This window comes from Callithrix jacchus, chromosome 2 (assembly GCF_049354715.1).
Source record: "Callithrix jacchus isolate 240 chromosome 2, calJac240_pri, whole genome shotgun sequence".
Classification (NCBI taxonomy): domain Eukaryota; kingdom Metazoa; phylum Chordata; class Mammalia; order Primates; family Cebidae; genus Callithrix; species Callithrix jacchus.
In genome coordinates this window covers 154,221,212-154,247,018 of record NC_133503.1, presented here as the reverse complement: position 1 = coordinate 154,247,018, position 25,807 = coordinate 154,221,212, and the positions used below count along the sequence as shown (strand labels likewise).

At 38.2% G+C, this 25,807-nt stretch overlaps 1 protein-coding gene across 8 annotated transcripts in view; it reads right to left on the bottom strand.

Moving 5' to 3' along the window:
- SLC38A9 (solute carrier family 38 member 9) overlaps positions 1-25,525 on the bottom strand; it is an 82,037-nt gene extending 56,512 nt beyond the window's left edge. For 2 of the 8 annotated variants that reach the window (XM_078365497.1, XM_078365496.1), the window contains exons 1-3: positions 25,124-25,525; positions 24,677-24,723; positions 10,114-10,260 (exon numbers count right to left, since the gene is read on the bottom strand). Coding sequence is in view for 4 of the 8 variants with exons in the window: in XM_078365496.1 (XP_078221622.1) it covers positions 10,114-10,226 (113 nt within the window). In the remaining 4 variants the exon portion in view is untranslated. The remainder of the gene's footprint in view (positions 1-10,113; positions 10,261-24,676; positions 24,724-25,123) is intronic. The other 6 variants (XM_008992056.5, XM_008992055.5, XM_078365498.1 and 3 more) reach the window with 4 other exon arrangements.
- Between the last annotated feature and the right edge of the window lie 282 nt (positions 25,526-25,807).

Here is a 25,807-nt window from a genome sequence, read left to right as displayed (position 1 = left end):
ACAAATGTTAGGAAAATCTGTTTATAAGTATTTGTGTAGACATATGTTTTTAATTCTCTGGAGGCCCAGAAGTAGAATTGCTAGGTCATATGATAGCTCTGTATTTAACATTTTGAGGAACTATCAAATTGTTTTAAAAAATGTCTGTACCATTTTTGTTTTTTAACTTTTAAGTTCGGGGTACATTTGCAGGATGTGCCGGTTCACTCTACAGGCAAACATGTATCATGGGGTTTGTTGTACAGATTATTTCATCACCCAGGCTTTAAGCCTACTATCCATTAGTTATTTTTCCTGATCCTCTCCCTCCTCCCACTAAGCCCCAGTGTATGTTGTTCCCCTCTATGTGTCCATGTGTTCTCAATATTTAGCTCCCACTTATAAGTAAGTACATGTGGTATTTGGTTTTCTGTTCCTGTGTCAGTTTGCTAAGGATAACGGCCTCCATTCATGTCCCTGCAAAGGACATGATCTCATTCTTTTTTATGGCTGCATAGCATTCCATGGTGTATATGTATCACATTTTCTTTATCCAGTCTATCATTAATGGGCCTTTTGGTGGATTCTATGTCTTTGCTATTGTAAATACTGTTGCAATGAACATACATGTGCAGGTATCTTTATAACAGAACTATTTATATTCCTTTGGGTATATACCAAGTAATGGGATTGCTGGGTTGAATGGTATTTCTGTCTTCAGGAATTGCCACACTATCTTCCATAATCGTTCAACTAATTTACACTCCCACCAACAGTGTAAAAGCATTCCTTTTTCTCCACAACCTCATCAGCATCTGTTACCTTTCAACTTTTTAATAATAACCATTCTCATTGGTGTGAGATGGTATCTCATTGTGGTTTTGCCCACTTTTTTTTTTTTTTTTGAAACGGAGTTTCACTCTTGTTACCCAGGCTGGAGTGCAATGGCACAATCTCGGCTCACCGCAACCTCCGCCTCCAGGGTTCAGGCAATTCTCCTGCCTCAGCCTCCTGAGTAGCTGGGATTACAGGCACGCGCCACCATGCCCAGCTAATTTTTTGTATTTTTAGTAGAGATGGGGTTTCACCATGTTGACCAGGATGGTCTCGATTTCTTGACCTCATGATCCATCCGCCTCGGCCTCCCAAAGTGCTGGGATTACAGGCTTGAGCCACCGTGCCTGGCCTTTGCCCACTTTTTAATGGAGTTCTTAGTTTTTTCTCGTAAGTTTGTTTAAATTCCTTATAGATGCTGGATATTACCTTTGTCAGATACATAGTTGGCAAAAATTTTCCTCCACTCTGTAGGCTGTCTGTTTACTCTATTGATAGTTTCTTTTGCTATACAGAAGCTCTTTAATTATATTCCAATTGTCAATTTTTGCTTTTTTGGAATTTTTTTGGCAACTCCATCATGAAGTTTTTGCCTGTGCCTATGTCCTGAAAGGTATTGCTTAGGTTGTCTTCCAGGGTTTTTATAGTTTTAGGTTTTACATTTAAGTCTTTAGTCCATCTTGAGTTAGTTAATTTTTGTATATGGTAAAGGAAAGGGTCTAGTTTCAATTTTCTGAAAATGGCTACCCAGTTATCCCAGCATAATTTATTCAATAGGGAATATTTCCCCATTGCTTGTTTTTGTCAGGTTTGTTGAAGACAGTTATAGGTGTACAGTCTTCTTTCTGGGTTCTCTATCCTTTTCCACTGGTCCATGTATCTATTCTTGTACCAGTACCATGCTGTTTTGGTAACTGTACTCCTGTAGTATAATCTGAAGTTGGATATTGTGATGTCTCCAGCTTTGTTCTTTTTGCTTACGACTGTCTTGGCTATTCGGGCTCTTTTTTGGTTCCATATGTATTTTTGAAAGTTTTTTTCTAGTCGGTGAAGAATGTCAATGACAGTTTAATGGGAATAACATTGAATCTATAAATTGCTTTGGGCAGTATGGTATTTAATGATATTGATTCTTCTTATCTATGAGCATGGAATGCTTTTCTATTTGTTTGTGTTATCTCTGATTTGAGCAGTGGTTTGCAGTTCTCTTGCAGAGATCTTTCGCTTCCCTTGTTAGCTGTATTCCTAGGTATTTTCTTTTTCTGTGGCAATTGTGAATGGGAGTTCATTTGAGATTTGGCTCTCAACTTGACTGTTGCTGATGTATAGTAATGCTAGCAATTTTTGCACATTGATTTTGTATCCTGAGGCTTTGCTGAAGTTGTTTATCAGCTTAAGAAGCTTTTGGGCTGAGACATTAGGGTTTTCTAGATATATAATCACATCATCTGCAAACAGGGATAGTTTGACTTCCTCTCTTCCTGTTTGAATGACCTTTATTTCTTTCTCTTGCCTGATTGCTCTGGCCAGAACTTCCAATACTATGTTGAATAGGAGTACTGAGGGAGGGCATCCTTGTTTCTGTACCATGTTTCAATCCCACCAGCAATGTATGAATGAGGGCATGACCTCTTTAAATAATTATTTTTAAAATCCCATTTACTAGCCTTAATAAAATAGAAAATATATAACTACTGAGAGACAAATTTTTTTTTAAATAAAAATAACTCTTACTATAATAGAAAAGAGAAACAAAATGAAAGTAACATAATAAAGTTGTATTTTAATATGTAAATTCCCAGGCATACCTACATTCAAAGACATAATAAAGACCAATGCTTGCTTCTATTTGAAATTAATAAGACAATTTAAGAGAAGTAAAATTAGAAGCCATTCTGTATATGAAGTATAGGTAAATTAAAAAGCAGAAGTTTTGATAGATATAAATAAAGAAATAGTGTTATTTTAAAAAGCTAGTGTTAGAATAAGTAATATCGGGTCAAATCTTTATACACTAAACAAAGATAAAATAACCTTAGTTAAAGTAGTGATAATATGCCAAGATAAACTATAAACTACTGAAGTAGAAAAAATACGAAAGCATGATGTTCTTGCAAATGAACCAGGCCTTTTTATGAGTATAGCACCAAAACAACTCCCAATATTATTTTATAGAAACGCGTCTCCTAACTTAAAATGTTGAGGCATTCATTTATCTTCTGATACTTAAGAGAACTTGGAAACCCCATATCTTGTGACAAGGGAATAGAGAACAGACTGAAAGAACAAATACTAAAATTAGAAGGCATAAAAAAGTTATGTAATAGACTTTTGGGGACAATTTCAGAATGAGACTGAAAAAAAAAAAAAAAAAAACAACAGGCAAGCCAAAGATGCATAATCTCAATATGTGATTTTTACATCAATTCCTTATCATTCACCTATAGTCAGCAATTGAGCTATAACAAGACTCTTGCATTTCATGTGTCTCGATTAATTCAATAATATTTGGTTCTAAGTCAGTTTGGTAAAAGAAGTTTCAAATCTTGTTATATACTAGCAATTGGTTTCCCTGCTTTTATAGTATGATTATGCGATTGCACTTAAAATCCTTTTGACTAAATACATACTTGAATGTGTTACAATATTGAGCAGACAGAGAACAATGCTAGCCAAACCCTGCATATGGTTTCCTCCAAAAAACTCACTTTTAATTTGGTCCTAAAGAGTACCAGTCAAACCCAAAGAGGCTCTCTCTTTCTTCAGGCTTCTCTAACACAGTCCTCAACTTACAGCAGTTCAACTTATGAGTTTTTGATGTTATGATGGGTTTATCTGGGTATTAAATGCACTTTCAACTTAGGATATTTTTGGCTTATGAAGGGTTTAATCAGGAACATCTCAAAATAAGTGGAGGAGCATCATAATGATAATGAGAGGTAAAAAAGAGGATAAAGCAAAACTAGCTTCCAGGCAAGTAAACAAATAGTAAAATCAATTAGAATAGATTGATCTAGGAAAGAATGAAGCCACTCAGGCAAGCAGATACGGATACAAGAGGGCAATTAAGCAAACAAAAGTACCTGGACAGAGAGGAAGAAAGAAAAATATACAAAAACAATAAATTTGAAAGAACAAAGGGATTCTAATGGGATTAAAAATAAGATTCCAGACTAACAAAGTTTATATTTAGATTGTTTTGTTTTTGTAGAGATTTGCTAAGTTTTGCATAGGTCTCGCTATGTTGCCCAGGCTGGTCTCAAACCCCTGGCCTCAAGCAATCCACCTGCCTCAGCCTCCCAAAGTGCTGGAATTACAGGTGTAAGCCACTGTGCCTTGCCTGTATTTAGATTTAAGGCATCTCTGACTCTGGGGCCAGGATTGTACTCTTCAAGCTTTTAGCAAAAAGACAGTTCCTTTGAGGAAAAATAGCAGTGAAAAGTTGGAGCGAAGAGAGGTAGGCCCAAGTATGAGAGAATGGAGGGGGAAGAGGATGGAGAAAGGTATAAAAGTAATATAACTAGGAAGTTGGCCATCAGCACTAGCCACTGATGAATGATCAAGGTCCTAGTCCATCTATTTAACACTGATGCCAAGTTCCTCAAAATATAATTTCTTTTTCAGCTCTAGAAACTAGTCCTCCTGGGTAAACTACTTTTCTGTCTTTCATTGAACATCTGTATAATCCCAACTATGAAACCACCAAGCCTCAATCACTTCCAGTCACTGTTGCTGGGCCAGGATCTACTGTTACCTATTAATAGATACACTCTTCACTTTGCCTTAGTAAATATCCTTTTACTAGATGTACTAGATTCCCCAAAGGAACTGTCTTTTTGTTAAGTGCTAAGAGGATAATCTGGGACATGGAGTTAGAGATGCCTTCAATCTAAACATAAACTTTGTTAGACTGGGATCTTATTTCCAGTCCCATCAGAATCCTTTTATTCTCTCAAATTCTTTGTCCTTATATATTTTTCTTTCTTCTCTCCTAAGACCTCAAGGACCAAAAACAGTCAATTTAGGCTGCTCTTTAGTGACAGTGTTAGTGACAGGTGAAACAGAAAGACCAATTTACAGATGTACACACTAGAAGTCCTTCTACAAAAGAGTGCCATTGCATACCTAGGTTGCTTGAAGGGCAGGAGGAATGCTGCCTATACCTCATTGGCTTATCAGAGCACCTGAAATGTTCTCAGTCAGAAAAATCTTGAAACTTTAGGTTAGGATTTCATATTTACCAGATTCTCCATGTTAAAATGAAAATAGTCATAGAAACATAATAGACTAGGTCTCTGATACATCTAATTGTTTTCCATTATGATACAAAGCTGACAACAGAGCCCTGGCAGGAATAGGACGGATAAGTACTGCAAAATAGGGAGCGGAAGAAAAATATGTTTACAAAGAATTGCCTAATGTTTTGGTTTCTCTTCAGATCGCATACATCTTTCCCCTTTTACAAAGAATTGCCTAATGGGTTACGTATAAGTTAATTCCTGCCCTGGGTAATACTGTGGATACAGAGAAGGATATGAAATCCCTAGGCCCTGGGGAAAATGCAAGAGGAAACAGAGATAGAGAAAGACTGAAAAGGAAGAGAAGCTCAAAAACAACTATTTCACAATCTGTTGGTAGGCTAGCTGGATGGTCAAGTTCCCCACGGCATAGTCCATGAGCAGCAGCAATCCGGAATATGCAGCGATATGAAGCAATACTGAATATCAGGTTCTATCTTTGGCTATCAGAAAGTCTGGGAAAAACAGGAAAATAATCTCTTAGACCAGTACTTGCTAATGGAATGTAGCACATATATCAAGATAGGACACTTCTAAACTTTTCTGTCCCTCCACTCATATTGCTTATTCCACCCCAAACGAGGTGGAAAATTAGTGTGGGAGGGGAGATATGCGGAATAAAAAGTAGGCCTGCATAGTTTGAAAAAGTCCCTAGAATGATTTGACATATATTGTTCCCCTATAATGACAAGCTCCTTCCTCCACGTAAGTTGAATTAGACCCCAGTTCCACTAAAATGATAAGCAGACCCCTCATACTTTCAGTCCAAAGCAGTTGTTAAAATTATGTTATTTTTATTGCCACCTAGTGGAAGAGATAGAAAATCACAAGCTAAACTGAGAATAAGTAATCTAAAAAAGTATTAAATATTGTTTTCCATACTCTGACAGCCAAAGACAGTTTCTCAGAGTATGGTAATATGTAAGACGATTCTAAGTAGCACAAGGATAAATACGATTTAAACCAGTTGGTATTTAATGCAATGCATATTAGAAAAAAGCATAAACAACACTTCAAATCCACCACTTTATAAATATGTGTTAAGGCTAAATTAACCCTAATTTTAAAAAGTAAATAGATTTTTAAAGAAACATTCACTTATATTATACAGGTACTACTGAAGATATTATGAAAGTCATAAGGTAACTCTAAAATAACTGCAGTTTTGGAAATAGTTGTCCTAATCTGGTTCTTGAAATGGAAGATATTTTTCCCTCAGTATAGATGAGTTTTATTTATGTATATAAAGTGAAGTAATCCATATTTTAACAGAAACAACCATGTTTTAAGGTGCTCACATTTTTTTCTCATCAAATAGTTTGTTTACGTAAACAGAAATTATTCCACAATCAAATTAGCATTCAGAATGGCTAAGTCTCTGTATTTGCCTTTCTTAAAACATGCTTACCTAGGTAGTTATGCCATGATTGTAAATAGTTGATACTCTCTCATTTAGACAAGTTTCTTTATAGAAAATATATTGCCATTTAATCTACCCAGTTAAACAAATTTACAGAGAACTGTTTGAACTCCTGCCGACTTACTGTAATGGAATGCACTTCAGTGACCTATGTTCTGCTGTCACAGTGGCCAATTCTTTATCACAGAATTTAGAAGTTTCAAGAAAATCCTGAGCATTCAAGTCAGCATTCATTAGTGTTTATGTTTACTGACATTGGAATATATAAGTGAGAATCGAAAGACTTATTTCACTATCTTTTCTGATGGCCACTATAAATGACAATAATAAATTTCTCATGTGATAAATTTCTCATTTCCACCTCTAGTTGCAAGAAAGACTAAAAACTTAAGTATGTGGAAATGAAAATAAGATTATCAAGATTAGCTTAAACCAACCATCTTTTCTCTCTTGGATGAAGACTGATTGTGACTCTTAAAAAAATTAGGATTCTGTTAACATTAAGGAATAGTTAGGGTTACTGAATGATTGTTGGGTGTCTACCTAACAGTATCTGCCACACCATCCTTTCTAAGGCACTCAGTTTCCCTCTGAGGGAGCAACCAGAGGGAAACTGAGTTTCCTTATAGTTTCCTATTTACTACCCCAAACTTCATTTATACATGTTATATTATATTTATCTATTTTTACCCAAATGGTGGCATACTATACATTCTGCTCTGTACTTCAATTTTTCACTTAACAAAGTAAGTTCAAGATTTGTTCCATTTGGATATGTAATAATGCCACTTCCTTCTTTATAATAGAGGAAAAATATTCCATTGTACAAATGTTCCACAACTTATTTATCCAGTCCTGTAAGAAAAGAAATTTTGATTGCTTCTAATCTTTACTAAAAAGTACTGCATTACAAAACCTTGTACACATATCATTTTGACAATGTGAATTAATGCTTAGAAGTGAAATTACCGATCCATATAAACTATGGAATAGGCTATTGGCATTTTGTGGGAAAAATCACATTAAATTTATGCATTAAAATTTGAAGACTATGACATCTTTAGAGTCTTCCCAATGAGAGCAGAATATGCCTCGTTTTATTCTTTTTATTACATCACATTTTACTGATTCTAATATACACATTTAAACACTTCTAAGTAAGGCTGAATCTCATAATCTAGAACACCTTATAATCACTTTAAGGGCCAGGCACGGTGACTCATGTCTGTAATCCCAACACTGAGAGGCCAAGGTGGGAGGACTGCTTGAGCCCAGGAGTTCAAGACCAGCCTAGGCAATAAAGTGAGATGCCATCTCTGCCAAAAATAAATTTTAAAAATTAGCCAGGTGCAGTGGTGTGCACCTATAGTCCCAGCTACTTGGGGGGCTGAGGTGGACGAATTGCTTGAGCCAAGGAGTTCAAGACCAGCCCTGGTAACACAGCAAGATAGCTTCTCTACAAAATAAAATAAAATAATTATCTGGGCACAGTGGCATGCACCTGTAGACCCAGCTACTCAGGAGGCTGAAGTGGGAGGATCACTTGAGCCCAGGAGATCAAGGCTGCAGCAAGCCACGATTGTACTACCACAATCCAGTGTGGGCTACAGAGCAAGACTCTGTCTCCAAAAAAAAAAAAAAATCACTGTCAGCAAGTGACAATATGATAGTAGTCATTCCTGGTAGCATAACTGCCATCCCTGGTCACGTCACAAAAACCATTTAAGGACCATTTGAAGAAGACAGATGAGTTACGTTGTTGTTAGAAAACCTTTTGCGACATCTTCTGGTAGGATCAGGAAAGTGCAAGCACCAAAACTTAAGTGTCACTGACTTGGAAGAAAATCTTTTTCCTTTTCTTTTCTTTCTTTTTTTTTTTTTTTGAGATGGAATCTCGCTTTGTCACCCAGGCTGGAGTGCAGTGGCGTGATCTCGGCTTACTGCAGCTTCCACCACCTGGGATCAAGTGATTCTCCTGCCTCAGCCTCCTGAGTAGCTGGGATTACAGGTGCATGCCAACATGCCTGGCTTATTTTTGTATTTTTAGTAGAGATGAGTTTCACCAAGTTGGTCAGGCTGGTCTCGAACTCCTGACCTCATGATCTGCCCACCTCAGCCTCCCAGAGTGTTGAGATTACAGGCATGAGCCATTGCACCTGCTGGAAAATCTTTTCAAGAAATATTACGGCATCTGGGTTCTTAATGGCACTAAGGACAATTCTGTGTGTGTGTGGGGAACACCTATTTTGATGACTCTGCATCAAAAAATAATTCAGAAGAATCATATTCTAAATGTGAGGTGTCAGTAATCCTTGATTGATATACTTTGTTTCTATTCTCAGTTTTATAATTGCACCAGAAATATAGGATAAAATATCACACAAGTTCAAGAGTTCTCTTTCTTTCTTTCTTTCTTTCCTTTGTTTCTTTTCTTTCCTTCCTTCCTTCCTTCCTTCTTCCTTCCTTCCTTCCTTTCCTTCCTTCCTTCCTTCCTTCCTTCCTTCCTTCCTTCCTCCCTCCCTCCCTCCCTCCCTCCCTCCTTCCTTCCTTCCTTCTCTTTCTTTTCTTTTCTTTCTTTTTTGAGACAGAGTCTTGCTCTGTCACCCAGGGTAGACTGCAGTGGTGCAATTTTAGAATACAAACAAAAACTCTAAGTTCCAACAGATTATTTCATCAGAGGTATGGGCAGCAGTTTTTCTTAGTGTTAAATTTTTTTTTAAATGCAAGTTATAATCAGTAGCATCTCAGATTTGATGAAATACTCTAAATCTTATTTTATGTCAGAAGCATTTTAGTTTCTCTCATTTTACACATTCATGTTAAAACCATTTCTATGTATTTTATTTTTTCTTCCATCACATTTTCTCATTGGAAGTCTTTTTATCTTTGCCTGTTTTGTAAGCAACTACTTTATTGAATTCTCTTACTGTTTATATTTTGTGTGTGGATTCTTTTGGGTTTTACAGGTATACAATAAAATAAATTTAAACTCAAAGTATTTTAAACTATCTGCTGAAATTTTAGCTCAATGAAAGTAAACATTTTCTATTACTTTTACTCTTCTATCTCAAGTACCTAGCATATTACCTTGTAGAAAGTAGGTAATCAATACGTATTCGTTCAATGGATTCGATTAATGTATCTTATTTTGTAATGTTACCCCAACCCTTCCCCCAACAGAGATATTGAGTTTAGTGTAAAGAAGATCGAATATAAACCAGTAGGACTCAAAGTCCTTCTGACAATCATTTAAGGACAACAAACAGTAAGTCAAAAATAACCTAGCATATAAGGAAGTAAAGTACTATGAGTGAGAACCAGAAGAAACAAAAGCAGAAACAGACCCACAAGAACTTCAACTATAAAAATCACCAGAATAAAAATATAAAACAATAATGCTTCCTATGTTTAAATAAACAACAAAACAGTATTCCTATTTACTTTCCCCCACATATATACACACAAATCCTGTAAGAAATTGGGTATTTTATAATCAAATCTATACATGCTTTGTTATAATTAGATGTATTTTAATCATTAAAGACCCTAATTTGAAATCAGTGTTTTATTTCAAATGCTTACCTTTTGGATCTTAGATCTGATGACTCAAACTGGATATTCATAGGTCCAGGATCTCTTTCATGATCTACCTCAGAGATGAGAAGATGCCTAGAATCACTATTCATATTTGCCATTTTTCTCACACTCTAAGCACTGAAGAAGTTAGTCCTACACAAAGAAGATAAATCATTAATTTAAAAATATTTTATTATCCATAACTAATAAATATTCATGAATAAGAAATTGGAAAAATATGGGAATTTGCTGAACATATCTTTTTTTTTTTTTTTGAGACAGAATCTTGCTCTGTCACCAGGTTGGAGTGCAGTGGCGCAATCTCAGCTCACTGCAACCTCTGCCTCCCGGGTTCCAGTAATTCTCCTGTCTCAGCCACCCAAGTAGCTAGGACTACAGGCATACACCACCACACCCAGCTAATTTTTGCATTTTTAGTAGAGACAGAGTTTCACCATGTTGACCAGGATGGTCTTGATCTTTTGATCTTGTGACCCACCTGCCTCAGCCTCCCAAAGTACTGGAATTAGGCTTGAGCCACTATGCCCAGCTGCTGAAGATATCTTAATGAGGTATATGCCTGAAATATTTATCAGAAACTTGCTAACTTAAAATGAAGTTATTTCTTATTTTTTGGCTTACTGAAAAATAAGTGAGGCAATTCATTTCGAGTAATAAAACAGATTAGGCTATTTGGACTCATTTTTCTGGCAGACAAACTAAAAATACTGAATAAAATATTTTTAAAATCTTTAAAAAGTATCAAACATAGTGAGGAATATCAGGCCGCTTGTAGGTGAAAGAACCAAGAGAGGTAAATGACAAGGAAACGACTGCTGCCTGGAGGGTATTTGCTGTACCAGAGGAATTCAGGCTGAGGTTTTCAAAGCCTTGTGTAGTATTCCGGGAACAGAAGTCAAAGCCCAGTGTTCAACCAAAGTAAGGAATGATTATAATAAGAAATCATCCCCTTTCCCTACGTCCCCACCGCAATACAGCTATAACTGTAAAGACCTTTGCTATCAGAGCAGGGTTTAACAAGAAGCAAAAATGGCTTATTCCCTCACAAGGGACTATAAAGAAGTGTAGTCCACAGTGTGAGCCACTATGGCCTCTGGTCCATTTTAAGACTACAAAGAAGTCTTCTTAAAATGGACCAGAGGCCATAGTGGCTCACATCTGTAATGCCAGCATTTTGAGAGGCTGAGGCAGATTGCTTGAGGCTGGGAGTTTGAGACCAGTCTGGGCAAAATAGCACAACCTCATCTCCACTAAAAAACAAAACTAGCTGGGCATGGTGGCACATGCCTGTAGTCTCAGCTACTTCAGAGGCTGAGGCGGAAGTGGGAGGATAGCTTAAGCCCAGGATTTGGAGGCTACACTGAGCTATGATTGCACCATTGCACTCCAGCTACCTGGGTGACAGAGTGAGATCCTGTCTCAAAACAAACAAACAAACAAAAACAACAAAAAAATCCCAAATTGGCAGGGCACAGTGGCTCACACCTGTAATCCCAGCACTTTGGGAAGCCAAGGTGGGTAGATCACTTGAGGTCAGGAATTGAAGACCAGCCTGGCCAACATGGTGAAACCCTGTCTCTACTAAAAATACAGAAAAACAGCCGGGCATGTTGGGGTGCTCCTGTAATCCCAGTTACTTGGCAGGATGAGGCAGAAGAATACCTTGAACCCAGGAGGTCGATGTTGCAGTGTGCTTGAGATCACGCCACTGCACTCCAGCCTGGGTGACAGAGCAAGACTCCATCTCAAAAAATAAAAATAAAAAAACACCCAAAACTACTGACCACAGCATGTGTATATATGTACTTTTTTGTTGCCATAAACTGATAATTTATTACCATTAACTGCACCTCATGAGATTTTGCAAGAAACACTTAAAGCTATGAATATAATTTAAGATTAACCTGCTTGGTAGCACTTCTAGGTAACTGACAGAAGCAAATGTAAATCATTCCTGTGAAGACACACCTTCATTGTAGGCCTCAAAGAAGTCCTGCTAACAATCATTTAAGGAGAACAAAAGGAAGGTCAAAAATAACCTAGCATATAAGGAAATAAAGTACTATGAGTGGGAACTAGAAGAAACAAAAGCAGCAACAGACCCACAAGAACTTCAACTATAAAAATCACCAGAATAAAAATATAAAAGAATAATGCTTCCTATGTTTAAATAAACAAAAAAAAGTAGAAATTTTCAAAAAATGACTTAGTATGTTTAAATAAGGACTAGAATAAATTTTTAGGAAGAAAAAATTCAAGAGCCAAAATTCAACACTCAATGAATGAGTTTCAAAGATGAAGAGAAAATTAATGAAGTAGAAGATAAGTCAGAAAAAACTACCTAGAATGTGGCAGAGAGAGAAAAATAAAGGCAGAAAATGTGGAAGGTGTTTAAGAAACATGGAGGACAGAATAAGAAGGTCTAACAAGCATGTAATTGGAGAATCAGAAAGAAGACAGAAATAATATCTGTAGAGATAATTGTTGACCATTAAAGATACCAATCTATAGATTCATGAAATTGAAAGAATGCAAGATAATTAATAAACATTATAGAGTTTGAAAAAAAGAATTAAGGCCAGGCATGATAGCTCACCCCTGTAATTCCAACACTTTGGGAGACCAAGGTGGGGAGATCACTTGAGGTCAGGAGTTTGAGACCCACCTGGCCAACATGGTGAAATCCCGTCTCTACTAAAAACACAAAAATTAGCCAGGCGTGGTGGTGGATGCCTGTAATTCCAGCTTCTTGGGAGGCTGGTGAGAGAATCGCTTGAAACAGGGAGGCAGAGGTTGCAGTAAGCCAAGATTGCGCCACTGCCCTTCCAGACTGGTTGTCACAGAGTGAGATCCTATTTTAAACAAATGAAACAAAAACAAAACAAAACAAAAAAAGAACTAAAATGCCAGACCAAATATAAAAAAAGTCAGATGAAGGTCTTTAGAATTAAAACGTCCAAAGGCCCTTATGTTGTCCAGATCAACATTACACATTGATGTTGTTATTTTAAGGTAACTATTAACATAGTAGAAAGCAGTGTATAACTTTAAATTCAGTAGAGGGGAAAGAAGAAGGATAAAAAATAACTGAACTAAAGGAAGGCAAAAGAGGATAAAAAGAAAATATAAAATAGGTGGGAAAAAAATAGAAAGCATAAGATAAATAAGATCCTCTTATTCTTTCTTCAGCCCATGCTAATCGTGATAGCTTTCTTCTACCACTATACAGAAGCTGTTCTTATTGGATCACTAAAGACCTCCACATTGGTAACTCCAAGGGTTATTTCTCAGTCCTTAACTTTCTTGACCTATGGGAAATATCTGCCAAAAGGGATCACTTTTTTCCTTGATAAGCTGGATTCACTAGACCTCCAGGTTTTTCCCCTACCTCACTGGTCCCTCCTTTTCTGTCTCCTTTGCTGCCTTCTCATCTCAGATCCCTTTCCCGTTGCAGAGTTCTAAGGTTCAGTCTTGATCTACCTTCAATCTCTTGGTAATCTTATGCAGTCTTATGGTTTTACTTCCATGGCTTGTGTTGTCCAATACAGTAGCCAGTAGTTATATGTGGTTACTTATACTTGAATTAACTAAAATAAAAAAATTCAGTACCTCAGTCATACTAGCTGCATTTGAAGTGCTCAAAATCCACATATGGCTAGTGGCTACCCCTTAGACAGTATAGATATAAAACATTTTTCCATCATTGTAGAAAGTTCTATTGCTTTAGGCAATGACAACTTCCACATTAATATCTCTAGCCTAAACTTCTCTTTTGAGTTTCAGACTTGCGTATTCAACTACCTACTCAACATCTTTAGCTGGATGTAACAGACAACTCAAACCTAACATGTCCAAAACAGAATTTCTAATTTTCTTCCCCCAAAACTATCCCACCTATTGTTTTTCTGATTTTAGTTGATAAAATCTGTCTTTCTACTTGCTCAGGCCAAAATTCTTGGAATCACTTATGACTTCTTTTTCCCACAGTCTACATTCAACCCATTGGGAAATCTTACTGGTTTTTCCTTCAAATATATCCAGAATCTGATCACTAATATTTCTTACCATGACTACCACAATAGCATTCTAATGGCGCTTCCTGCTTCTATGCTTATCCCTCTACAGTCTACTCTACACAGCATGTCAAGAGTCGTAGAAAAGGGTAAAAAGGAATTTGGCCTTACTCAGCTGGTTGTTAGAATTGAAGGGAGTGCTACTGACACCCAGTGGGTAGAGGTCAGGGATGCTGATGAAATAAGGTTTTAACATGTAAAAGCAATTGATACAGCTTTATTACTTACCCTGTAAGTTACTATTATTACCCTCAGTTTATAGATAAGGATACACAGCAGAAAAGTAACTGATCACAAAGTAAGTAAGTGGCAGAGGTGAAATTCAAAATGAGGCAGTCTAAATCCAGAGCCTGTACTCTTTACCACTATGCTGTGCTGTCTTTCCTGTTCTTTGCCATTTCTTTCTCCATCCCCCATATCTTTCACCTTCTTCTGTTTCTTGTTACTGCCCAGATTACTTCACAAGTACAGTTTTATTGTTGTCATATTTGTTTACTGGACTCATATGTCCACTTTTCTTTATATTCTAAATGTAACATTTATGAAACAGTAGAAAGAAAATAAAGTTTTTGAATCAGAAATCCTGTATCTAATACTCACTACCTGTGTAATTTAGCACTAACCATTTAATCTCCATGAGATAATCTCTGCATCTTCAAAATTTAAAAAAATTAATGTTTGAGGATTAAATGAGATTATGCATATTATATTTAGTATTAATTTTTTTTTTTTTTTGAGATAGGTTCTCACTCTGTTGCCCAGGCTGGAGTCCAGTAGCATGATCATGGCTCACTCACTGCAGCCTCCAACTTCTTGGGCTCCAGTGATCCTCCTACCTCAGCCTCCCAAGTAGCTAGGACTACAGGTATGCACCACCATGCCTGGCTAATTTTTCTTTTTTGGTAGAGAGAGGGGCTTCACTATATTGCCCGGGCTGGTCTTGAATTCCTGACTTCAAGTAATCTTTCTGCCTCAGCCTCCCACAGTACTAGGATTAAAGGTATAGGCCACCTCATAATGTGTGACCTCATTTAGTACTTTGTAATGGGAAAATAAATATTCAAATGTATTATCGTTCCCATCAAAAACCAAATGAAAATACTTGCTCTTTTTTTTTTTTATAACATAGGCAGCCCCTTGAGGTTTTTCCTTTAAGTGAAAAATTATTCCTCAGTAATGAACAGCTAGGCAAATGATGTCAACCTGCCACTGATTATGTGATACAGATGTTGGTAACATGTTCTATTTCCCAAATACGTGCATTTTCTTTTCTCTTTTGCTTTCATTTCTACTTCCCTCTTCTCTTCTGCTTTCCTGCCCAAAGTTTAAGCAAGTCAAAGCTCTCATTAACTTAGTCCTACCAGAGACAAACAAATAAAGTTAAGGAAAAGTATTAAGGTAGTATCTTACAACAGTAACTTTAAAAAAAAGTAAAACCAAAATCCCACCATTTCCAAACAAGAAGGGCTTCATTTCTATATTTTATGAAGAGAGTATGATGGTAAAAATGATGATCTATTTTAAGATGTGACAACTAGAATACTGAGTAATGGTAAACTCTGAACAATATATTCATTCAGCAAGTTGTCAACAAGTCCCTGCAATATACTGAGGTATTGAAAAACACAGAAAAAAATTTAAGTCATGATCCCTACCCTCAATAAAGTTTTTTTTCAACTTTTTTTTCTTATTTTGTTTTATTGTTTCTATTATCAAATCAGTGGTATTGCAAATAAAGTTTTTTAAAAATCATTTATGAAGCCTAGAGAAGTCAAGTAACTTGTCCTAAATCATTTAATGAAACATAGTAGGATGCTAATAACCAATTCCAATTTTCAGTTCATTTCACTTTTAGCTCAAATCTACACTAATTGCTAGATCTAGCTGTCAAATTAGCTTAGTAATAGATCAGTGCAATATTTATTCTTTTAAGGTAAAAAGAATAAATACGCTGACTCTTTGAGACATAGATTCCTATAATGTATCATATTATATTCGAAAATCTATAGCATAAAAATGTTCTTGAATATAAAGTATATTATTCAATAATTGTTACGAAAATCCAAGATGGGACCAACTGAGATAAAGTTACTCATTACTGTTAACTTCATTAAAATAATTGAGAAGCAAAAAACAAAAGCCTACTCTTCCTCTTCCTTCCTTTACATAATAAAACTGATTAACAATTCAGTTGACTTGTTGTTTTTAAGTTTGAAAACTAAAAGGCAGAATTTTTCAAAATTAACCTATTAATTGATGAAATTAAGACGGAATGAAGTTAGAATTGATGGAATCTGTTAAATTTTCTCAGTTTAAAACTGTCAAATTGACTAATTAACTTGAAAAGATGATTTCCCAAATGTAATAAATGACAATATTTTATATAAATGGGCCTGGCATGGTGGCTCATGCCTGTAATCCCAGCACTTTGGGAGGCACTGAGGCAGGAGGATCTTTTAAGGCCAGGAGATCCAGAGTCAAGACCAACTTTGGCAATATAGCAAGACCCTGTCTCTACAAAAAATATATGTATATTAGCCAGGCATGGTTGTGCACACCTATAGCCCCAGCTACTCAGGAGGCTGAGGTGGGAGGACAGTTGGAGCAAGAGGGTTTGAGGTCTCAGTGAGCTATGATCACACCACTGGACTCCAACCTGGGCAAAAGAATGAGACCCTGTCTCAAAAAACAAAATACAATACAATACCAACAAAAAAATACATTTTAAATTAAACTGGGTGTAGTACAAGAATTAAAAGCTTAGGAAGGAAATAAATATATTATAGAGAAGTTACTAAGCTAATTTAAAATTGTATTATAGTTTTATAGATTTTTAAAGCATTTTCTCATTTTAAAAAATTAAATATTTTAGAAGTTAAAAAGATGATTGTAGGGAAGCCAGTGTCCTTTCATCAAAAAGAATAACACAGAACTTGGGAAAGACTTATTCAGGAAACTCTAAAACACATGAAATTTTAAAAAACCTATAAATTAGTAAGTACAAGAGAACAATGTCAAACAATTACCAAACTCTGTATAAGAGTTTGCTATTATTATTTCTGAACTTAATGAAAGTTAATAAAACTTTTATGTTGTACAGAAGAACAGCAATCTATAGAATTGTTAAGAAATGCTAGAGAAAAATTTTAATATTGATAAGTAGCCAGAATCTTATCATTCCTAAATCTCCAACAACGGATAAAAACACCTTCAGAAAGAACTGCAAGGCATTACTTTGTTTGAATTATATACATTGGGTAATTTGAGATTCGGGCTATTCTGGTGCTATCAAGTAGTGTGTGGTGGTTGATAGTTCACATGTAAGATTGCCTGGATGTGAATCTTGGCTCTGCCATTTATTAACTGTGCAACTTCGGGCAACTTACTTAAATTCTCTAAGATTCACTGGTTTTGGTGATAATAAAAATACTAGTCTTATAGGGTTTTGGATTAAAATGAGATAATACATATAATATACCTGGCACACAGTGAATATTCAATAAATATAGCTATCACTTTTATTATGAATTTGGCTGTTCAAACTACAAAAATTATTCATTGAAAAGACGTACAAGAAAAAAATTTTTTAAAGAAAAAATACGGATTGGCTTAATTTAGCAGCCTGAATAAAATCAGCTGATGTATCTACATGCCTTTGGCATTAAGTGAGCAAACTCAGCAAGGTAAGAAAAGTGAAAAGGTTAGCCAGGCATGGTGGCTCACACCTGTAATCCCAGCACTTTGTGAGGTTGAGGCGGGCAGATCACCTGAAGTCAGGAGTTCAAGACCAGCCTGGCAAACATGGTGAAATCCCATCTCTACTAAAAATACAAAAATTAGCCGGATGTGGTAGCGCATACCTGTAGTCCGAGCTATTCTGGAGGCTGAGGAGGAGAATTGCTTGAACCTGGGAGGTGGAGGTGGCAGTGAGCTGAGATCTCGCCACTGCACTCCAGCCTAGGCAACAGAGCAAGACTCTGTCTCAAAAAAGAAAAATAAAAAGGTTGACCTTCATATGATAGAATTATTGAACTGCCACAAACAAAATAGCACTAAAGGATATCTAACGGGGCACGGTGGCCCATGCCTGTAATCCCACACTTTGAGAAGCCAAGGTGAGCGGATCACAAGGTAAAGAGATTGAGACCATCATGGCCAACATGATGAAACCCCCTCTCTACTAAAAATACAAAAATTAGCAGGGTGTAGTGGTGCACACCTGTAGTCCTAACTACTCAGGAGTCTGAGGCAGGAGAATTGCTTGAACCCAGGAGGGGAGGTTGCAGTGAACCAAGATGGTGCCACTGCACTCCAGCCTGGGAGATAGAGTGAGACTCCCATGTTAAAAAAGAAAAGAAAAAGGATATCTAAAGGACAAAACTAGGTGTCATTTTTGAAGGAAAATCGAGACAAAAAGACAAGTTAATAGAAGGTAGTGGGAGACAGAGCTAACATTTATTTAGTGAATGCCTACTACTGGTCTAATGCTTTTCATGTTATTGTTTAAATCCAATTAATCCTTAGAATTTGGGAAATGGGTATTACCTGCATATTACAAAAAAAAAAAAAAAAGAGAGAGAGAGAGAGAGAGAAAGAAAGAAAGAAAGAAAATTGAAGCTCAGAGAAGTAATATCCTAAATCACTAAGCTAATAAAGCCACATTTGGGATTGAAACCAGGACACCTTGATTCTAAATGCTATTTCAGTATATATTCTGATGTCTGCCTTAAAGAAGTAGTTAGGCTGGAAGACAAAAGAAGCATCTAAAAAACAGGTCTTCTTTGTTTAGGTTTGCAAATATAAAATAATAGCTGTAATGACAAATGGCCTTAAACTCTTTAAAACATAATCAGACAAGAATGAGTGAAACTTCATGACTGGGTATCCAGATTACAAATTAAACACCATAAATCTGTTTTTCTTGAAGCAAGCTAGTTTAGGTAAATTTCTTTTGTTGCAAACTTTTTTGTCTCAAGGTTCAATATTTCCTTAGCCAGCAACAAACCTTCCAGTGGCAGTGAAACAAGGAAAGGACAGTAGTCAAGTCAGAGTAGCAAAAATATATCTGCTTAAACAATGGCAGAAATACATGACTATACTTTCGAATTTACTTTGTAAATGAATATACTCTGTATTATTGGTTCCTAAACTAAACTGAGAATGTGGGTGAGTTTACAGAGAAAAGATCCTTTCACTTTCTGGAAATTAATACTTTACTTAAAGATTATAAGTGAAGAAATTGGGCTAGGCATGGTGGCTTACACCTGTAATTCCAGCACTTTGGGAGGCCAAGGAGGTTGGATCACAAGGTCAGGAGTTTGAGACCAGCCTGACCAATATGGTGAAACTCCATCTCTACTAAAAATACACAAAATTAGCTGGGTGTGGTGGCATGCACCCAGCTGCTGGGGAGGCTGAGGCAGGAGAATCACTTGAACCTAGGAGGCGAAGTGCAGTGAGTCAAGAGTGCACCACTGCACTCTAGTCTGGGCAACAGAGCAAGACTCTGTCTAAAAAAAAAGAGAGAGAGAAAGTGAAGAAACCAGGAAAGAGGAGGAAAGAGGAGAAATCTAGAAATATCCTTGGATTTAAGTGAACCTGAACAAAAAGTGAAATCAAGGTTGTAAAAAATGTGAGAGACAGTGGGAAATTAAAATTTCCAGTTTAGTCACATATGTGTATTTGTTCTGAACAAATCTGAAGTTCTATGGCATAGTAAAACTAGCTGTTTTATTCTAAATAAGCAGAAAACGGATGAATCCAAATAACAAATAATAAATGAGGAATTCAAAGTCCCTGGTGCCTTTCAGTCAAAGATTTATAACATTCAAGTAAATAAGAAGAACTGTAAGGAAATTGGTAATTTGCAGTTGTCTCAATTAGTCAAGTAGCATGATCTCAAATTTTCAACAGAAATTTAATGCCCCCCTTTTTCTCCCACAGAGCCATGATGGAATTTTTTTTATTTCAATATTTAAAATTTTAAATTTTTTTGTATATGGTGCAAGTTTCGTCACAACAGAAATAACTATACTTGTTGCTCCTGAGAATTTTAGGTGATAAGAGATATGCTTTGTTTCTTTTTTTTTTTTTTGAGACAGGATCTCACTCTGTCACCCAGGCTGGAGTGCAGTGGTGCAATCTGGGCTTGCTGCAACCTCCTCCCCACAGGCTCAAGCTATCCTCCCACCTCAGTCTCCCAAGTAGCTGGGACCCCAGGTGTGTGCCACTGTGTTGCCCAGGCTGGCCCCAAGTAATCTTCTTGCCTCAGTCTCCCAAAGTCCCAAGTGCTGGGATTACAGGCGTGACCACCATGCCCAGCCTTAAAGCTTTTCTGAATGTCTTGATAAGTAGAAGTATAAAAGTTTGATGAATGAAGTTGAGAGGTGAATTAGAGTTCCATAGCAAATGTTACATAGATGATATTGCAGAATAGTTTATCAATGATTAACTAAAATGCTAAATACTCCTATAGCATTAATTTTTCAGATATAACATTGACATAATTTGTTAGGGGCTAAATATACAAGATGACATAAACAGACATAGTCCAGCCTGGCCAACACTGGTGAAACCCTGTCTCTACTAAAAATACAAAAATTAGCCAGGCGTCGTAGCATGTGCCCGTAGCCCCAGCTACTCAGGAGGCTAAGGCAGGAGAATTGCTTGAACCCAGGAAGCAGAGGTTGCAGAGCAAGACTCTGTCTCAAAAAAAAAACAAAAACAAACAAACAAAAAAACCAAGCATATTCACTTTTAGCATCTCACTCAATCTCTAAGTTTTAAAACAAAGTCCCAGATGCAAGACTACTAAATCAAACCTAAGTCATTAAATGAGTCTCTAATTGTTTAAGATTGGTTTTAGTATGGAGTCCTGCTATAATTTGAATGTTTGTATCCCCTCCAAAATCTGTATGTTGAAACTTGATTGCCAATGTTATGGATTAAAAGGTAGACCCTTTTGGAGGTAATTACATCATCAGGGCAAAACCCTTATGAATGGAGTTAGTAACCTTATGAAAACATTGAAGGGAACTAGCTAGACTCCTTTTGTCTTTCCATCCCTTCCCCCATGTGAGGACACAGCAACAAGGCACCATCTTGCAAGCAGAGACCAGGTCCTCACCAAATATCAAATCTGTGAGTGGCTTGATCTTGGACTTTCCAGCCTCCACAACTGCTAGAAATTAATTTATATTATTTATAAATTACCTAGCCTCAAGTATTTCATTAGAGCAGCACCAAGAGACTAAGATTGGTTCCAACAGCGAATCAACAGCTTACATGATTGCTTGCTACTTTCAACTTTTATTTAAAATGTTGATGACTGAGCCAGGCATGGTAGCTCGTGCCTGTAATCTCAGCTACTCAAGAGGCTGAGGTGAGAGAATTGCACGAGCCCAGGACAGCAAGCTGGGATGGCACCAGCCCAGATGACAGAGTGAGACTCTGTCTCTAAAAGAACAAAAAATGTTAGTGCCTGTACTGAAGCACTTCTCTCCATAAAAAAGGACATAGAGAACAACCAAAGAAAACTGGTATGACATTATTATAAAAAGGTATTGACTGTGATTATTGGTGTATCTGAAAGAATATCAGCCCTTTCTATACTAGGCCTAGAAACTTCTTTTCACAATTCTTTGCAAAAACAAATCTATAGTATTTATGCCAAGACGCTAGCATCAATCTGCAATAGAATACACTAGCTTGTACCCAAATAAATGTGACTATGGACCCACATACAACTATATATATATACTCTCAGAGACTAAAAATGAGTATTACTGAATACTTCTGTGTATGTTATAGAGTTTCAGATACTACACTTATACTCAGTGTACTAGGCTAGGGATTGATATATAGTTTCTGTGGCTTCTCAACTCTACAGTTGTAAGCATGAAAGGCAACATATAAATGAGTGTGCATGGCTGTGTTCCAATAGACGTTTATGAAAAAAAAAATCTGTCAGCAAGCCAAATTTGGTCATAGTTTACCCACCTCTGTAGTATACCAATATAAAAGCAAATGGAATCACACCATTAAAAAGACACCCTGGTGGAAGCAGTTATGCTATGTATATATATTTTCTTCTATAACTCCAATAACAAATTTATCTAAATCACTTCCTGATGGATCATTTACTGGTTAGCCAATAGGAGCTACAATGCTCCAATTCTGATGTGACAGTTGGAACATGCTTCCAATCCAATAAATGCTTCAAACGGTGCTAAATTTGACAGTGCTGGAGGATAGTGTGGTCTCACAAAGAAATTACCAGTCAAAGCAATGCTTTGGTACCAAAGAATCTCTCCTGCTATACTGAGAACACTAAATGCTCTCAAGTTATATTTAAGTAAGAAAGAAAGAATCCTAGCAAAGGACAGAAATTTAACTATGTTATAAAATGCTGGCCTGGTGGACATTTTTAACCTCTCATTGATTTTTTGTTTGGTGTTTTACTCTTATGACCATATATACTTTTGTTTTGTTTTGTTTTTGAGGCGGAGTTTCGCTCTTTACCCAGGCTGGGGTGCAATGGCACTCTCGGCTCACAGCAACCTCCATCTCCTGGGTTCAGGCAATTCTCCTGCCTCAGCCTCCTGAGTAGCTGGGATTACAGGCACGCGCCACCATGCCCAGCTAATTTTTTGTATTTTTAGTAGAGACGGGGTTTCACCATCTTGACCAGGATGGTCTCGATCTCTTGACCTCATGATCCACCCGCCTTGGACTCCCAAAGTGCTGGGATTACAGGCGTGAGCCACCACGCCCGGCCCCATATATACTTTTTTAAAAACACCATACAGGCCCAGTGTGGTGACTCATGCCTCTAATCCCAATGCTTTGGGAGGCTGAAGCAAGAGGACTGCTTGAACCCAGGAGCTCAAGGTTACAGTGAGCTATCATAGTGTCACTGCACTCCAGCCTGAGTGTCAGAGCAAAACTCTGCCCCGAACCCCAAAAAGAAAAAACAATACTAAACAGTACTATTTTAATTTTTAGTTAAGGTTGGTATTTCATCCTCCTATGCTGAGTTTACCCTTCATTGTAAATATTTAGTGTATTACAAAATCACAATTAAAAGCATATTATTTTATGTATGTAACTGAAATATATAGTATTTAAGATTGTGATTAAAAAGCTAAGGCTAACTGTTCTCAGAGGTCTAGAGGGCATAAGTTAGGGAAAGAAAGGTAAATTTTATTTTCTTAGAGACAAAAAACCTATAGGTGACAACTTTTTTTTTTTTTTTTTTTTTTTGAGATACGGTCTGGCTCTGTGGCTCAGGCTGGAGTGCAGGGAGTGGTGCGATCTAGGCTCACTGCAATCTCCGCCTCCCAGGATCAAGCGATTCTCCTGCTTCAGCCTCCCACGTAGCTGGGATTACAAACGAGAGGCAGCTACACGCCTGGCTGATTTTTGTATTTTTAGTAAAGACGGAGTTTCACCATGTTCACCAGGCTGGTCGCGAACTCCTGACCTCAAATGACCCACCCACTTCGACTTCCCAAAGTGTTGGGATTACAAGCGTTAGCCACCGCAACCGGCCAACCTTCTATCTTAACACAAAGTTTGTAGTTGTTTATGAAACAGAGAGATATTTAAGTTAGGACATGAATTATTTTGATCTATTGAAATGTTTCTAAAAAGTCTTTCTCCTCGGGCCGGGCGCAGTGGCTCACGCCTGTAATCCCAGCACTTTGGGAGGCCGAGGCGGGTGGATCACGAGGTCAAGATACCGAAACCATCCCGGTCAACATGGTGAAACCCCGTCTCTACTAAAAGTACAAAAAATTAGCTGGGCATGGCGGCGTGTGCCTGTAATCCCAGCTACTCAGGAGGCTGAGGCAGGAGAATTGCCTGAACCCAGGAGGCGGAGGTTGCGGTGAGCCGAGATCACGCCATTGCACTCCAGCCTGGGTAATGAGCGAAACTCCGTCACAAAAAAAAAAAAAGTCTTTCTCCTTAACAGCTGCATGCTATATTCTACATATGTCCGATCTTTGTCATGTGTTAAGGTATTAAAAAGAAAACAAGGAGCTGGGCGCTGTGGCTCACCCCTGTAATTCCAGCACTTTAGGAGGCCAAAGCGAGAGGATCACGTGAGGTCAGGAATTCAAGCCCAGCCTGGCCAACATAGTGAAACCTCATCTCTCCTAAAAATGCAAAAATTAGTGGGGCGTGGTGGCAGGCACCTGTAATCCCAGCTACCTTGGAGGCTGAGGCACGAGAATCACTTGAACCCGGGAGGCGGAGGTTGCAGTGAGCCAAGATCGCGTCACTGCACTCCAGCCTGGGCGATAGAGCAACACTCTGAAGAAAAGAAAGGAAAAAAAAAAAAAAAAAGAAAGAAAAGAAAACCAGGTGGAGGTACAACTTACAGTGTGCTGATCTACAGAACTAGGCAATGGATAAGACACTGCCTGGAAATCATGACAATCAGGTTTTAGTCAAGTTTGCCATTAAATGGTTACCTGGTGTTGAGCGGGGTTTCTCCAACTCGATGTACCTGTTTCCTTCTCTGTAAAATGAGGAGAATGCGCTTGACTAGCTGCTCTCAAACCCCTCTTCCAGGTCTACTATTCTAAGGGGAAAAGACATCAAGCTACCCACTATCAACACACTCACTCTCACAACTGAGTCATGTAAAAAGAGTGGCCCTCACCCCATCTGTGGTCCTAGCTCAAGGCCCAAAGGGGGTTCCTCCCTCATGTTCCCCCTTTAGATCTCCCCATCTCTGGATGGAGAAGATTGCCCAGCCGCGATCGCGACACCTCACTCCAGCCCAAGCGATGGAATGAGACCCTGTCTCGAACAAGAGAGAGACAGAAGGGTGCTCCCATTCCCGCAAGTCCCCCAGTTCTCCTGCTCCCTCCTTTCTCTCACCCGAGAGTCAGGATGTTCATCTACCCTAACCCTACCTTTTCCCTAAGGCTCTAGCTGACACCGACTCCCATAGACACTCGGATTTCCTCAGATTTGGAGGGACTCCTGACTTCTTCGCACAGAGCCCCTGAGGAGCGCGCGCCATCCCCCCGAAGCGGCCTCCCCAGCTCCCGGCTTTGGCCTTCCCGATCACTACAAGAAACTACGGTTCCGACGCGCTGAACTGAAGAACTATCGCAGGTGACAACCAGCTTTGCCGCAAGCTCAACCCTTCCAGCAGCCTTCCCTAGGATACCTTACCACCTCCCCAAGGGGTGAGTTTGCTAGACCTGGGAGCGTGATCTGAGCAGGCCGAGCTTTCAATATCGGAGAACTAGGCGAAGACAAGGACTCCCTTCCCAAATCCTGGTAATTTGCGACCGCGGGGTTCCCAGTCTAAACAGGAAGCGGCAACGGCCTGGGCCGCGGGGACCGGCGGGGGTTGGAGTTCTTAGAGCGCCAAGGTGGCGGTCTCTGTCGAACCTTTCGGCGCCGCAGACTACAGCTCCCAGAGGGCTCTGCGACGGCCAGCACGCCCATCACCGCAGGGCCCAGCCCCAAGGCTTCAGGAGGCGGGGCAGCCGGCGCGCCCACGTGGGCAGGTGTAGTCCGAACTGCCGCGGGGGATTTGCTCCAGTCCCTTGTCCCCCTGGAGGCCGTGAGGGATATTAGAAGGAATG